The 15,852-nt window shown below is 39.5% G+C and overlaps 1 protein-coding gene and 1 long non-coding RNA gene across 4 annotated transcripts in view; one reads left to right on the forward strand and one right to left on the reverse strand.

Annotated features, from left to right (window-relative positions):
* The window catches only part of FRAS1 (Fraser extracellular matrix complex subunit 1), a 596,246-nt gene that overhangs the window by 504,026 nt on the left and 76,368 nt on the right, over nt 1–15,852 (forward strand). For both annotated transcript variants that reach the window (XM_056568808.1, XM_056568807.1), the window contains exons 55-59: nt 676–922; nt 7,231–7,575; nt 7,679–7,839; nt 10,179–10,326; nt 11,745–11,950. In XM_056568808.1, coding sequence (XP_056424783.1) covers nt 676–922; nt 7,231–7,575; nt 7,679–7,839; nt 10,179–10,326; nt 11,745–11,950 — 1,107 coding nt within the window. The remainder of the gene's footprint in view (nt 1–675; nt 923–7,230; nt 7,576–7,678; nt 7,840–10,178; nt 10,327–11,744; nt 11,951–15,852) is intronic.
* LOC130364749 (uncharacterized) overlaps nt 14,472–15,852 on the reverse strand; it is a 66,841-nt gene continuing 65,460 nt past the window's right edge. For both annotated transcript variants that reach the window (XR_008891890.1, XR_008891891.1), the window contains one exon: nt 14,472–14,581. This is a non-coding gene — a long non-coding RNA (uncharacterized LOC130364749). The remainder of the gene's footprint in view (nt 14,582–15,852) is intronic.

A 15,852-nucleotide genomic window follows, 5' to 3' on the forward strand; every position in this document is an offset into this window, starting at 1 on the left:
GGACCATGATTTTGTTCATTGGAGTAGGTGAGCGAACTCTTTCTTTTTTGTCTTTGAACAACACGTAATAGAGATTAATATAATGTGTCCTACCATGCCAGAATGTCTGTAAATGTCGAGAAAACAACTTTTATGACATGCAGTATGTAAATGAGACTTAAGTAGTCACCAGGCATGCTCAAGTAGTCTCTAGGCATGCGGCTTGCTGAAGTAGTCACGGCTCCTCGGTCTGTAATCATGCCCATTCAGGCTCTTATCATGCCTATCCAGACATGATTGACAGCCTAGCTGTAAACAATGACATTAGACCCTGACTGAGCTGCTCAATCATACCTAAATAGGTGTTGTTAGAGCCTGATTAGGTGTGATTACAGCCCGAGGTGTCATGACTACTTCATCAGCCACATGCCCAACTAACTACTTGAGCCTCATTTATATACAGCATTTGACATTTATAAAAGTAGTTTTCTCCACATTTATAAATATACCAGAAGACATCCAGGCATGACAGGACATGTGATATTAACCTCTATTATGTGTTGCCACTCATTATATATCATTTAAAACTTAGTGATAGGTTCCCTTTTTTAAAGGGGCATTTAAGATTGGCGTGTTCATTTAAAGAGAAAGCTGCTCTATGTGCATGTAAACCTGCATACTTTATCAATCTATCAGGTGCAGTTTGATGAGCGAGAAGACAGTAAAGCTTGTACCATCATCATAAATGATGACCAGGTGTATGAGAATATTGAGCATTTCACAGTGGAGCTGAGTATGCCAGCCTATGCGCTTCTGGGGCAGATCACGAGAGCCACTGTTAACATCAATGACACAGAAGATGAGCCCACCCTGCAGTTTGATAAGAAGATGTACCGTGCTAATGAAAGTGCTGATGTTCTTTCGGTACCTATTGAAAGAAAAGGTTTGTCATCTTGTTGCGTCTTTATGTTAGAAATTATTTCTCTACAAGATGAGGAAGATATATTTAAAAACTGTGTAGAGAACAAGTTGACCAGTTGCCCATGGCAATCAGTCAGATCATTTCTTTCATTTTTCAGAGGCCGGAAGCAATCTGATTGGTTTCTATGGGCAGCTAGTCAGCTTTTCCTCTTCCAAACAGTTTTTGATAAATCTCAGCCAGTATAAATGTAATGGCTGGAATCACACATGGAGTTTCTGTGACAGCTTTCTACAAAGTTTTTGATCCACATGGATCTCCTCTCCAGGCCACTCTTGGTAGGAGACTTTAAACCATTACAGCACACTCAAAGGTCCAGAGTAATTTAAAACAGTTTTTACCTAAGTGGGTGCAATGGGGAAAAAAAACACTTAAAGGGGTAGTCCAGTTAATAATTTTAATCTATTATTAGTTCCCTCCTTCCTAGTTTTATTTGAATGCGATAAACATTCATTAAAAATGATCACTCCTTCCACCATTCTTCCTGTGGTGAAATGTCATCAAAACCCTTTTTTTCCCTCCCTGTTGTGGCATCTCCGTCTCCCTCCTCCTGTAGCCCCCACCCTCCGAGACGGAGACAACATGACTCAACTGCCGAGACAGGGACCCCCTAACTCTCCTTCTGCGAGGGAAAACAGGAAACCTCTTCTGTCTAACAATGCCTCAGAGCAACTTTACCGTCCTCTATTGTTGCCGATCGCTGCCAGAGCAATTATTGTTATGCTGCGTGGCACCGCACCGCAGGGCCGGACAGGTCAGTGTTTTCTGTGTGTAGACGTGTCCAGCACTGCTCCGAGTTTCTGATGTTTCTCTCTCTCTGATGCCGCATCATTCGTGAACCCCAGCAGTGCACATAAGCAGTGTCGGCCTACCCTGCCTTCACCAACCCGATCTTCCCGATCTCTGCTGCACCTGTCCATGCATTACTTGTGCACCTCACACTGGCCCTGCTTGCCCAATGCGGGGCTAAACCCATTAATAATTTACATGCCCGGCGCCCGGAACTGCATGTCCTGGGTGTCTGGCAATAGGATTTCAAAATCACGGCTATCAGGCATAATTGGAAGATATACACGTATAATAAAATTACCATGTCAGAAGTGCTATCAGAGGAACGGGCTGGACAACAGCAGGCTGGGATCAGTTGCTTAGTAATGCTCTGTGAGTTAGTGCTGGGGAAACGGCAGTTACTGAAGTGAGGAGGAGGGGAGCGCCGAACGGGAGCAAAGGATGCCGGGAACTGTAGTTTCAAGATGGCGCACGGGGACAGGAAAAAGCATAAGGGCTTAAAGGTAAAACCGAGCGAGGTACAGCTACTAAAAAGGTCAGGATATGATTATGGACACATAATGTCCTAAGCTGAGCAGTTTTATTTTATTTTTTCACTTAGCCGGATAACCCCTTTAAAATTACTCCAGGCATCTGACTGTACTGTGACTTCAAATGGTTTGGATATATGATTTTCTGGAATGGCTCCCCAGTGAATCACTTGCATGGTGGATGGACTTTAATGCTGGCTCTTCAGTCTTACTTTGATGTCAGGAGACTTTATTCTTGCATGATCATGAACAGAGTGCATGCATGTAGTGGATGATGTAGACAAAACTGTTGGGTCATATTTATGAGAACCTGGCTTTTTGCCCATAGCAACTAGTCAGTGCATGTTTCATGTTTTCCAGGATAGTTAAGCCAAATTCTAATTGATTCCTATGGTCAACAAGGCCAATTTTACACTTAAATGGTTTTGCTAAATATGCACTAAACTAGTGTAGTACTTGGCATGCAAAATCATTGTGCTATTAAACTAAGACTAGCAGTATTCGCTCCAAGTGAAAGACATAATCTGGGGAATTACTTCTATGTAGTGATGTCTACTTGGATTTTTAGTTTTTAAATGAAAATTTATTTTGTTAACCATACAAGAAATTGTTTATAGGGCACCATTTAGCGGAGAAATGGCAAATGTTCGTATGGTCTGATCCTTTAAAATTTGAAGACATTGATATCACACAAGACAACGGTGGTGTTGCTGTTTAGGTTTGAATACTAAATATATGTATGTTCCAGGAACATTAGACTGAAATATAGCAGCAGTTTTTAATATCTTGTCTCTCTGTCAGCACATTATAAGGATGTAAGCCCAGATATGCTGCCAGAATCTGATGATCCAGCATAACCACACTACATCTTAGTCTATTACTTCTAGAAATAGCTGTGTGATTTGCAATACCTTGTAAGAAAATGTATACTTAAGAAAAATAATTTCACCACACTCTCTTTTGCTAGCGGTCTCTGAAATGATCAGAGTTCTATATTATATCAGTTATAGAAACCAATGATGCAGTCATATATTTTCCATAATGACCATATTACATTCAGTATTATGCATGTAAATGACTGGATTTGCGCAAATGAAGTTCTGTAACATTTACAATTAAATTACTGGTACTTAACTTTGCTGCATGAGTGTGCAAAGCACAATTAGGTCACAATCAGCACTTTCCATTGCTCTAATGGCACATTTCACAGAGCCTTTTGTCCAGCGTATGCTATGTGAATGCAAGATTACTCATGTCCCTATATCATTATAGCTTAATTCATTTGTTAATGTTCTCATTCTGACTATGAATGTTGTAACTTGTCTACTCACCCTTCTAAAAGAAGTAGCTGGCTATGGAAGATTAGGTTTTTTTAAGATTGCATTGAGAAAAAGAACATTGCTTACTTAAAGTTAAAATTATTTAGAAATACAGATTGTGGAGAACATTAATTATAGCCAAAGTTTAATAAAACGGTTATTCTATACTGCCGCAAAAGTAGTTGAAATATTTGGGCCATTCAACTTTATATCTTCTTTTGACCAGGTTCACACAGGGTAGTGTTGTACAGATTTTGAGTTGGATGTACTAATGACAAGTTGGGCTTTTTTTGTATCTCGATGTAAGTTGTGAACACAGAATAATTTCTGGCATTTTCTATTGTTTGAGTTTTCCTAGAATTTATAAGATATTCATTAACATTAACAAGGCTTCCGTGGAATATGTGAAATACATGTGCATACTGTTTTCATATTTTTTACCACTACAATAGTTTTCTCAGCCTGCACTCCAGTGATGTGTCCCTAAACACCAACTAGGATCCCTAGAGTCTGAGGGCAAGTAGAGTGCTTTTTATTTAATATGGTTATCCCAATAGTAAAAAGTCCTCCGCTTTTCACTTTTATGGTCTGTTCACACGTACAGTATTCTCTGCAGATTTGATGCGCAGTATTTTCTGATGCAGATTTCAATGTCAACTGAACACAGCTTGAAATCCTGTGCATCAAATCTATGCAGAATACTGTACGTGTGAATAGACCCTTACAGTAAATTGCTTTAGTTACAGACATGATTAAATGGGCACTCTCATTAAAACAAATTTTTCTATTGCACTCCTTATGGTAAATAAATAAAATCTTTCTAATGTACTTTGTTTAAAAAAAATGAAGTTTTCTATGTTTTATTTGTGTTTAAAAAAAGCTGCCACTAGGTGTCTGCCTACTTGTCCAGAGCACATTTCTCCCCATCTTTTGCAAAGACTTTGGACTCCTGCTGGCCTGGCTGAAGTCCAAAATCAGGAAAAGCTGAGGGGTGTGTGTGCAGCCTTATCCAATCAGAGCTCACCTCACACACTGAACTGCAATTGGCTGTGTGTAGCATAGTGAGGGAGGAAGTTCTCCCTGTCATGCCTGCTGGGTACACCCCTTCCCAGTCTGTGAATCTGACTGAGACTGAGCAGAAAATACAGAGCAATATCAAGGTACAAAACTAACAAATAATAAAAAATAAAGGCAGGGGGGGGGGGGTTATCATGATGGGGGCAGTGAACTGGGAGGATTGTCACATTTAACAAGATCATGAGAGGTACTCTTTAACTGTCAGCCATTCTCCCACTTCCCATAATCCCTTAATGCAGGAAGTTCTTTAAAATTACCAGTCTGGCATCTACTCCGTCTCCCTCACTTCCTAACCCCGCCGAGACGAGGATTACATGCCTTCTCTCTTCACAGGGGGTATGGCTTTTTGCTCTGTGTGAATGTAATCCAGCCCCCTGCTCTACACTGAAAGCTCACATGTCGTATGGGGCTGGAGTATAGATGGATGTGCCTATATAGGTGAAGAACTGGGTATATATTCCCCATACAAAACAGAAATGGTGTCACATTCCGAATTCTCCTTTGAACTTCCATTAAAGTTTGTAGACAATGGAGACTCCACAATTTCACATTCTGCTGAACTCGCATCAGAAATACAGCCCTTTGATTGCTTTGGCTGTGTTGCTTATTTGTTTGATTTTCTATTATCTGTATCCCAGCGACTGTCGCATCTAATGGAAATACCTAAATGGAAGCAGCCTGAAGCTTCAACCCATTATAGATATCTGCACCGCTGCTAGAAGAGACCCTTTAATTTAACAACACACTTTCCTCTTAGACAGTAATAACTGGCACTTGAAACACTACTTCATATTTTCTGGTTTAGCTTTTGTTATGATTTTTTTTATATGCAATTTCTTTTATGTCCTTGTAGCTTCTTATCTGGACCTGCTTCTAAATTACATAGGATTGTTGTGCTTGTTCCTTTCCTTCACATTTGTTTTTTTTTTACCTTACAGATTGCATTGAGAAGCAAAGTTGGGCAATGTTATATAGCAAGCTTTGTGTATAAAAAAATATTGAATTATTGTATAAATTGTAATATTTAGAATGAAAAGAATTTTCAACAATATAAAAGCTGGCTTATATATTTATAATTCTGATGGTGTAGCAGTGTCCAAAGTTTTGTTATTATGTTTTATGTAAATTCCAAATTATAAGTTTGTATAGTTGCATCAGCCGTTTTTGCAAATAAAAGATCATAATGGTTATCATAACTGCATGGACAAGTGTCATGTTGATAATGCTCAGAGAATGACAGATTTACCATCAGTTTCTGAGGAGCTAATTCAACATTGATAACCAATATGGCTGCAAAACTGGCCACCATATGAAATATTAAGATGTTTGATATACAGTTCATAAGACGTGAACTCCACAAAACCTTTAAGGCTATGTTCACACGACGAAATGTCCGCATGGAGAATCTCCGTGCTGACATACTGCAAATTGCGGGCGCCGGCATAAATATGCCAGCGCTAGGATCGCACAAGGATGCGTCTCATAGACTGCTTTGCATTCCGTGCAGAGTCTGCACAAAGAGTGAACGTGTTTATTCTTTGTGCAGACATGGAATTCAGAATTTCCATGCCGGAAACATCTGGTACGGAAATGCCGCCATGTGCACAGAGCCGCAGAATCCCGCTGAATTCGATGGAACTCTGCTGAAGCGGAATCTCCTTGCCGGTTTCCAATGCGGAACCCTGCACAGAAATTCTGAGATGGGGACATGGCCTTAATGTGCCCTGTGGTGTTTGGCAGCAGATCTTTTAAGTCCCATGAGTTGGTGGGGTTTCCATGTTTTTCAGCAAATCCCACAAATGCTTAATCAGATCTGGGGAAATTGGATACCAAGTCAACATCTTGAACCAAGGGTGCAGAGGTTGCAGTTGCACCTGGCTCCAGAAGTCCTATATGGGTCCAATATTTTAATTGAAGCATCTTCAAGTTGTGCCTCCGCCTTGAACTATTTGTCGTGTTCCTCATACAATTCCTGAACCAATTTAGCAGTGTGGCCGGGAACATTTTCCTGCTGAAATAGACCTCTGCCATTAGTCTGATGAAGGGGTGTACTTGCTTTGCTACAATGTTTAGGTAGTTGGTGTGAAAGGAACATCCACACAAATGACTGGATCCTAGGTTTTCTGGCAGAACATGCCCAGAACATCATGCTGCCTCCACCAACTTTTCTTCTTTGCATAGTGCATCCTGTTGCTATCTTTTTTCTAAGTACTAAGTAGGTGATATACATACTCCTGACCGCCCACAGTGGGGTTGATGAAATGAGACCACCTTCATCCAATACTGGACTAGATCAGCGATCAGCTCTCAGATCTTTACACTTGCCCATTTTCTCTGCTTCTATTGCACCAACATCAAGAGCTAAATGTTCGTTTGCTGCCTGATATATTCTATTCTTTGAGAGGCACCATTGTCACAAAATAACCAGCATTATTCACCAGTGGTTTTAATGCTATGGCTAATTTTTGTATGTACAGTTTTACAATATGGCTAGAAATCCTTTGCTATAATGGAGGCAAGAATTGTAATTGTAATAAATGACTGGTTGTTTTAACAGGTGACCCAGGAAGCATTGTTTCTACTATTTGCTACACCATCCCAAAATCTGCCAAAGGCAGCAGTCTTTATGCATTGGAGTCAGGGTCTGACTTTAAGTCCAGGGGAATGACCAATGAAAACAGAGTATTTTTTGGAACTGGAGTTACCATGTCCACGTGTGACATCAAAGTAATAGATGACAGTGAATATGAAGATGAAGAAGAATTTGAAATAGCCCTTGCTGACACTTCAGAAAATGCTAGACTTGGAAGCATTGCAACTGCTAGGGTTGTTATTGTAGGACCCAATGATGCGTCAACAGTTTTCTTGGGCAATGCCACGTTTACTGTCAGCGAAGATGCAGGTATAAATTACTTCCAAAATACTATGTTCGCTGGTTGTGTTCATATACATGTTCCTAATCCTTTATGTTGAACGTTATCCTAATGTATTCTACTGTCCAACAGGCTCTGTAGAGATACCAGTGATGCGCAGCGGACCAGACCTCTCTGTGCCGACATCTGTATGGTGTGCTACTCGCCCTTCAGACCCACCCTCTGCTACTCCAGGGATTGACTACATTCCTAGCTCCAAAAAAATTGAATTTAGACCAGGGAAAACAGTAGAGGCAAGTAATCTTAGTATTACACATTATTATTCTATGTATATTAGTCCTGGGACACCATAGGGCAGAATGGGGCCCATCTGGCAATAGCTCCAGACCTTTTCCCATAGGTAGTGTGAAGCAGTTATATACTTCCCCTCTCTGGAGAAGACAGAGCTGTAGAAGTGGATACACCTCTGTCCTCAATGTCAAGTAATGGAAAAAAAATGCCAAGTTTACTTGTGCTTGTTTGTTCAGGACACCAGAGCAAGCTCTTTACATTTTTGTGATTGGCCTACCATCCTTTTTGTATTCTCTTCTAATAATCTTTACTATTAGATAGTAAAGCTTTGAGGGCAACAATCTCAGTTGACTAAGCTCTATAAATATATGCGTTTCACTACTTTGGGCACATCCGTGGTACGCTCCACTACTACACCCTAGAAAAGGCAACACTTCTGATTAAATATTCAGCTAATGTAAAGGAGTGAACATTCAATTTGTGTATCCTCCACAAATCATTTCCTCATCTAGTAAACCTTCACTTTATGATCATGTATGTGAAGTCCTCAAGAGACATTCTTCATTTTATAACTCTCTGCCAGGATTAATTAGACTGACCATAATCCTCCTTATTATTCCAATTAAAATGCTGTTGAGCCGGTCAGGAAAATACTTGGACTATTAGAAGAAAATTAACATTTCTATTTGTACTCTTTAATTTGGCATTAATGCTGTTTAAGTCTGGTTACATTTATGTTCATACAGAGAGCTATAAATTTATCCCTTACTCTGTTGTGGAAGAGCAGATACATTTCATTTACTTCCTAGTGATGCGATACATAATGCAGGTTTATAATGGTATGAAAGCATATTAGAGAGACAAAATCACACAGAAAAATAATGTTTTAAGTTAACATCTATAAACTGCTCATCTATCAACTCATTTCTACATTTCCTCCAAACTGCTGTAACACTGTTACAATTTTCTTTTGTTTTTCCTAATAAATTGATCAGTTTAAACTTCTGTTTTATCAGATAGTATCACCCTGTAATAAGCCTTAACATATGCTGATGAATTGTTATATTACTAGAGCCTGCGGAGTGTATCTTTTATTATAGAATAAGTTTGTTCTCCAAAGCAGTTCTTCCAACAGTAAATGAGGGCAAAAAAATGATTACCAAAAATAGATGTCTAGAGGTTGTGTAGGACTTTGATGACCTAGTCACACCTCTGCAAGTACCGTATTTTTCGCCATATAAGACGCTCCGGCATATAAGACGCACCCAATTTTAAAGGATGAAAATCTAGAAAAAAAAAGATTCTGAACCAAATACGATGTAAAGTATAGAACAGTGATCTTCAGCCTGCGGACCTCCAGATCGGGCATGCTGGGAGTTGTAGTTTTGCAACATCTGGAGGTCCGCAGGTTGAAGACCACTGGTACAGGAGGTTATACTCATGTGTAAGGTCCCTCCCGGTGTCCTGTAAGCTGTTCGGGACGCCTCAATTTCACCGTGGCGGTCCCGAACAGCCCGACTAAGCAGCCACGTTAGTGTCACTTTTGCTTCAGACGTGGCAGTCAGCTTTGATCGCCACGTCTCAAGGGTTAATACAGGGCATCACCGCGATTGGGGATGTCCTGTATTAGCTGCGGGCCCCGGCCATTGATGGCTGCAGGGACCGCCGCAATAGGACAGGGTTTTAATGTGTATTTGCCGTATAAGACGCACCAACTTTTCCCCCCCAGTTTTGGGGAAGAAAAAGCACGTCTTATACGGCGAAAAATACGGTAGTTGTATAGTTACATTTTCCTGCTTCCTCCTCCTCACTCACTGTACAGTGTACCCTAAGGCTACTTTATGACAGTATTTTGCATTAGTATTTGGAAGTAAAACCTAGGAGTGGATCTAAAACATGACATGGTTCTTATCTTTGCACTATACTTTTTCTCAGCATATCTATTTAACTATTGGTTTTGATATGATTTAACTCTAATTGAATATGCATAGCTAAAACAAATTTCAAATGTACTTAAAATAGTTTAACATGATATTCTACTTATGTGTTATGATAATGCTTTCACATAAATATGGCATGATCTTGGACTGAGCTGCTGTACAGGATATACGTTACTGTTTAGAAAGATAATATTTTTACTATTTAATTGTAGGCTGCCAGTCCTTTCATTACTAATATAACTGTGATAAATGCGACTCATAAATGCTGTTTGTAAACGTAGTCATGTGAGTGACATCTTGCAGCCTTTATATGTTTTACCTCTTTCAAAGTATTGCTAGCTAACTTGATGTAAGAAATAAACTAGATGTACTGCCTAACAGATGTACTTTGTACATTTCAGCACTGTACCCTGTCTATACTTGATGATGTGCAGCACCCAGTTATTGAAGGATTGGAAACGTTTGTGGTGTTCCTCAGCTCAGCACAAGGAGCTGAACTCACAAAACCATCTCAGGCCACAGTTGCTATCAATGATACATATCAGGATGGTAAGATAAGCTTTGATGACCACCCATGTTTATGAGATTTGTTTGTGTGTAGATCTGTTGTTTAGTATTTTAAGTGGACCATCTGGATAAAAGGTGCATATAATTACTTTTTTGCAATGCACCAACAAGACTGGAACTGTGCATACTAGTGATAATGTACTGTTTTGGGTTACTGCCTGCTTAAACTAATTTCAGGATAGCTCATGGGACCAATCAAACGTCACCAAGGTATCATAATAAAAAAAAAGAGAGGTTTGAGTTAAAGGAAACCTGTCATCAGTATCACTTGCACTAACCTGTTGGTACAGACAGGTAGTGCAGGTAACACTGATGACAATGATACTTACCTGGTCCCGTTCCATGCTCTTGTTATCTTTTTTTGTATCTTTCGTTCCAGGGGCTGATTTGGAGCATGGGCGGAGCTTTGTGACATCACCGCTGAGGTTTGCTAGCAGTGTGACCTAGCAGAGAAGCAGGAGCGGTGACATCACAAAGCTCCGCCCATGATCAAATAAGTATGGTTGTCATCAGTGTCACCTGTACTACCTGACTGTTTTTTTTAATTCTACATGTAGAGAAACATCTTTGAAAGTGTTATGGCGTATCTGATGTGAAAGTATTTTAGAATACCTGATCTGTTTAGGTATTCATGTAATATGATGTAATCTGGTAGCATGTATTATATCTTTGGAGTAATCCTATCAATACTATATGTAACTCGTTTTGGGCTATGGCATCCCTGATTTAAAAGTGTTAGAGCATACCTGACTTACTATGGTGTGCAAATGCTCCAAAAGAACTATATTTAACTGACATATTAATGTCCTGATACTCTCACACTAGGATTTGCTTGTTGCAATTTATATTGTGATGTGGGACTATGATTTGTATTTTTAGGGAATCAATTAGTTTTATTTGTGTCAAGCTCATTCAATTAGTCTTATTGGGAAGATAGTGTAGCTAGTATGACATCTTATAGGCATGTTACAGTATAAAGCTCTGTACTGTATAGTGACCGGTACTTTTTAGATTTTAATTTCTGCTAAGACTGAGCATGTTATCAGCCTCTCAGGTATGATAGAAAGGGAAATGTCTGATGACTAGTGAAATAAATATCAGTGAAACAAATTGAATCTCTCTTTTGTATTGCCTTTCTAATCTTTCATGTGCACAGATCTTCTGTAGTCCTTAAACCACAATTTATATCTTATGTTCCTCACAAAATAATAGCATGGGGGAAAAGGGGAGGGAGGCATTGCATTGCAGAAGATAAAATGTCTTCATTCTTGTAGACTTTGTTCTAGAATTTGTTCAGTGCAGACAAATGTTGCTTAGATAAATCTGAGAAAGATTTCCTTTCATGTAATCTGATCTTATGAAATATATTTTACTGTGTATTTCCTTTGGTTTCCTTCTAGTTCCCACCATGCAGTTTGGTAAAGACATATTCACAGTAAAGGAGAAGGATGGACTACTGCATGTTCCAGTCATACGTACTGGAGATTTAAATTATGAGTCTTCAGTACGTTGTTACACGCAGTCTCAATCTGCACAAGTGATGGATGACTTTGAAGAAAGAAGGAATTCTGATGATTTCCGTGTTATATTTTTAAAAGGGGAAAAGGTATATTCAAATGATCTTAGACAGCTTCTCTAATGTCTTCTATGAGGACAGATTTGTAAAGACAAGTACAAGTAAGACCAGCCTTGGCAACCAATAAATTAATACATGTTTTCTAGGGCAGGCAGGAAAAGGGAAAGCTGTAATGGGGAGGAATAAGTGGCAGCATGTGTTGCATTATTGTGGACTGTCACAGGCAGGCTTCTGTTCACTTTTATAAAAAAATTCTTAGTTTCTAGCTGTTGCTAGCATTTTGTAGTAGGGTTGATGTGGGTGGTATCTTCCAAATATACAGTCATGGCCGTAAATGTTGGCACCCCTGAAATTTTTCAAGAAAATGAAGTATTTCTCACAGAAAAGGACTGCAGTAACACATGTTTTGCTATACACATGTTTATTCCCTTTGTGTGTATTGGAACTAAACCAAAAAAGAGAGGAAAAGAAGCATATTGGACATAATGTCACACCAAACTCCAAAAATGGGCTGGACAAAATTATTGGCACCTTTAACTTAATATTTGGTTGCACACCCTTTGGAAAAAATAACTGCAATCAGTTGCTTCCTATAACCATCAATACGCTTCTTATACCTCTCAGCCGGAATGTTGGACCACTCTTCCTTTGCAAACTGCTCCAGGTCTCTCTTATTGGAAGGGCACCTTTTCCCAACAGCAATTTTAAGATCTCTCCACAGAAGTTCAATGGGATTTAGATCTGGACTCATTGCTGGCCATTTCAAAACTCTCCAGCACTTTGTTGATATCCTTTTCGAGGTGCTTTTTGACTTATGTTTGGGGTCATTATTCTGCTGGAAGACCTAAGATCTCAGACGCAAACCCAGCTTTCTGACACTGGGCTTTATAGTGCGACCCAAAATCTGTTGTAATCCTCAGATTTCATGATGACTTGCACACATTCAAGGCAACCAGTGCCAGAGGCAAAAAACATCATTGAACCTCCACCATATTTCACTGTAGGTACTGTGTTCTTTTCTTTGTAGGCCTCATTCCGTTTTCGGTAAACAGTAGAATGATGTGCTTTATCAAAAAGCTCTATCTTGGTCTCATCTGTCCACAAGACGTTTTCCCAGAAGGATTTTGGCTTACTCAAGTTCATTTTCGCAAAATGTAGTCTTGCTTTTTTATGTCTCTGTGTCAGCAGTGGGGTCCTCCTGGGTCTCCTGCCATAGCATTTCATTTCATTTAAATTTTGACGGATAGTTTGAGCTGACATTGATGCTCCCTGAGCCTGCAGTACAGCTTGAATATCTTTGGAACTTGTTTGGGGCTGCTTATCCACCATCCAGACTATCCCGTTTTGACACCTTTCATCAATTTTTCTCTTCCGTCCATTCCCAGGGAGATTAGCTATAGTGCCATGAGTTGCAAACGTCTTGATAATGTTGCGCACTGTGGACAAAGGCAAATCTAGATCTCTAGAGATGGGCTTGTAACCTTTAGATTGTTGATATTTTCCCACAATACTGGTTCTGTAGCCCTCAGACAGTTCTCTTCTCCTCTTTCTGTTGTCCATGCTTAGTGTGGCACACACAGACACACAATGGAAAGACTAAGTGAATTTCTCTCCTTTTTATCTGCTTTCAGGTGTGATGTTTATTTTGCCCACACCTGTTACTTGCCCCAGGTGAGTTTAAAGGAGCATCACATGCTTGAAACAATCTTATTTTTTCATAATTTTGGCCAGCCCATTTTTGGAGTCTGGTGTGACATTATGTCCAATTTGCTTTTTTTCCTCCCTTTTTTGGTTTAGTTCCAATACACATAAAGGGAATAAACATGTGTATAGCAAAACAAGTGTTACTGCAATCCTTTTCTGTGAGAAATACTTCATTTTCTTGAAAAATTTCAGGGGTGCCAACATTTATGGCCATGACTGTATGAATTGCACCCTTAACCAAGTTGTTGTAATTCTATGAAGTCCCTGGTGCTGCTACAGCATAACATGTTCATATTAGCCAATAGCTGGGGAGAAACATGCCAGAGGAAGTACCAAAGCCACATGTGGCTTCCAACCACAGGTTGGAGAATGCTGTACTAGAGTGACAGCTTTTTTTTTTCAAGAGGAGAAAACCTTTTTTTGCATAGTAATGGCATATTTTGCTCAAGAATCATAGATTAGCATAGGTCCTATATAAAAGGGGAAGTGCCTAAAATATAACTTTTAATAGATATATGGTAATATCACCACATTATCAGGGAAGTGTACCCCAACCAAAGGAACAATCTTAATAGCCTAACATATAGCATGACGGTTATCGGCAAACATATGTCAGCAAAAACAATCCGTACAGTACTAGTGTTGGTCACTAACCAAATTATGACCCCTCACATAGAGGTAGGTTAAACGAATAGAAATATATCGACATATCATAGATTGTATATGATCACAGGGTACTTGTAACTTAACAAGTACAGTTCCCAACGTACGTTTCTGTCCCATGCACACCAGGACATCCTCAGGGGAACATACAACCAATGATATGCATAGTAATAATGCAGGGACAATGTGCCACCTTAAATTTTCATATTAAATATATAATTAGATATGTAGATTCATGATCAACCAATAGAAAATGAGCCCCAATGCAGGCTGACTGGTTCCTGCAGTTGCCACCTGTGGAGAAAACACAGAGAAAAAATATAGTACCTGTTTCCTACAGTACGATTTGCAGCCACCCAGGCCCAAAAATTTTACATGCGGCGTGGACAGGTGACAAGCTTTTGTGCGACTTTTTGCACAGCTTCGCTCCCCGACCACCTGCCCACATCTACCATCCACCTGCTAGATATTGCCGGACTACAACTCCCAGCATGCCCTTACAGTGAGGACATGCTGGGAGTTGTAGTCCCAATACCTTGCAGGCAGGTGGTAGATGTGAGTGGGTGCCGGGGAGCGGAGCTGTGCAAAAAGTCGCACAAAAAGTCTCTCGTGTGTACTTTTTGTGCGACTTTTTGAAAATGCTGTCATAGGCAAGTTTGTAAGCCAGGTCTGACCTTGCTTACACTTGCAACTTTTTGAAGGGGGTTTTCGACTTTTATTTGCTTACGTACGACTTTCGCAATGATAAATCCTGGACCACTGCAAAGCAAAAACTGGATATTTTTGGGTTACCCACAAAAGTCGCACAAAAAATTGCTTAGGCACACAGACAACTTTTTGTGCACCTTTTGTAAGCAAAAAAAGCTGATAAATCTCCCTCATTATGTCTATATCTGGCTTTACTTATTCTATTCTTTTCTTCTGAAGGCTGACATCATCCCAGAGTTTGATAGAATAAGGGATGCTGCTATTTTGCTGAATTATGTAGACTGATATGTAAAAAAAAAAAATAAGCCTGCTAAAAGAAAGAGAATTGTAGTGCATGTAGTCTGTAAGTTTTCACAGAAGTCTATGGGAAAAAACTCCATGTGGTTTTAGCATTGCCGTTTTTTTTCTAGTGTTTTTTTCCCCTCAATCTCTTCAATAGAAATCCTAAAGTCACATAATGAAAGAATCGCTTGTCATGATAAAAAAATAAGGAAAAAATGCCCCAAAAAAAAAAAAAAACAAGACTAAAACCCACTATTTTTGGGGGAACCCCCCCCCCCCCCCCACACACACACACAAAAACTGCATATTGGGAGCGCAAGATAACAGGGCACATTTTTGTGATGTTTTTTGCTGTTGTGCTTCCTCCCATATCTGGCTTTACTTATTCTATTCTTTTCTTCTGAAGGCTGACATCATCCCAGAGTTTGATAGAAGAAGGGATGCTGCTATTTTGCTGAATTATGTAGACTGATATGTAAAAAAAAAAAATAAGCCTGCTAAAAGAAAGAGAATTGTAGTGCATGTAGTCTGTAAGTTTTCACAGAAGTCTATGGGAAAAAACTCCATGTGGTTTT

This window comes from Hyla sarda, chromosome 1 (genome assembly GCF_029499605.1).
Source record: "Hyla sarda isolate aHylSar1 chromosome 1, aHylSar1.hap1, whole genome shotgun sequence".
NCBI lineage: Eukaryota > Metazoa > Chordata > Amphibia > Anura > Hylidae > Hyla > Hyla sarda.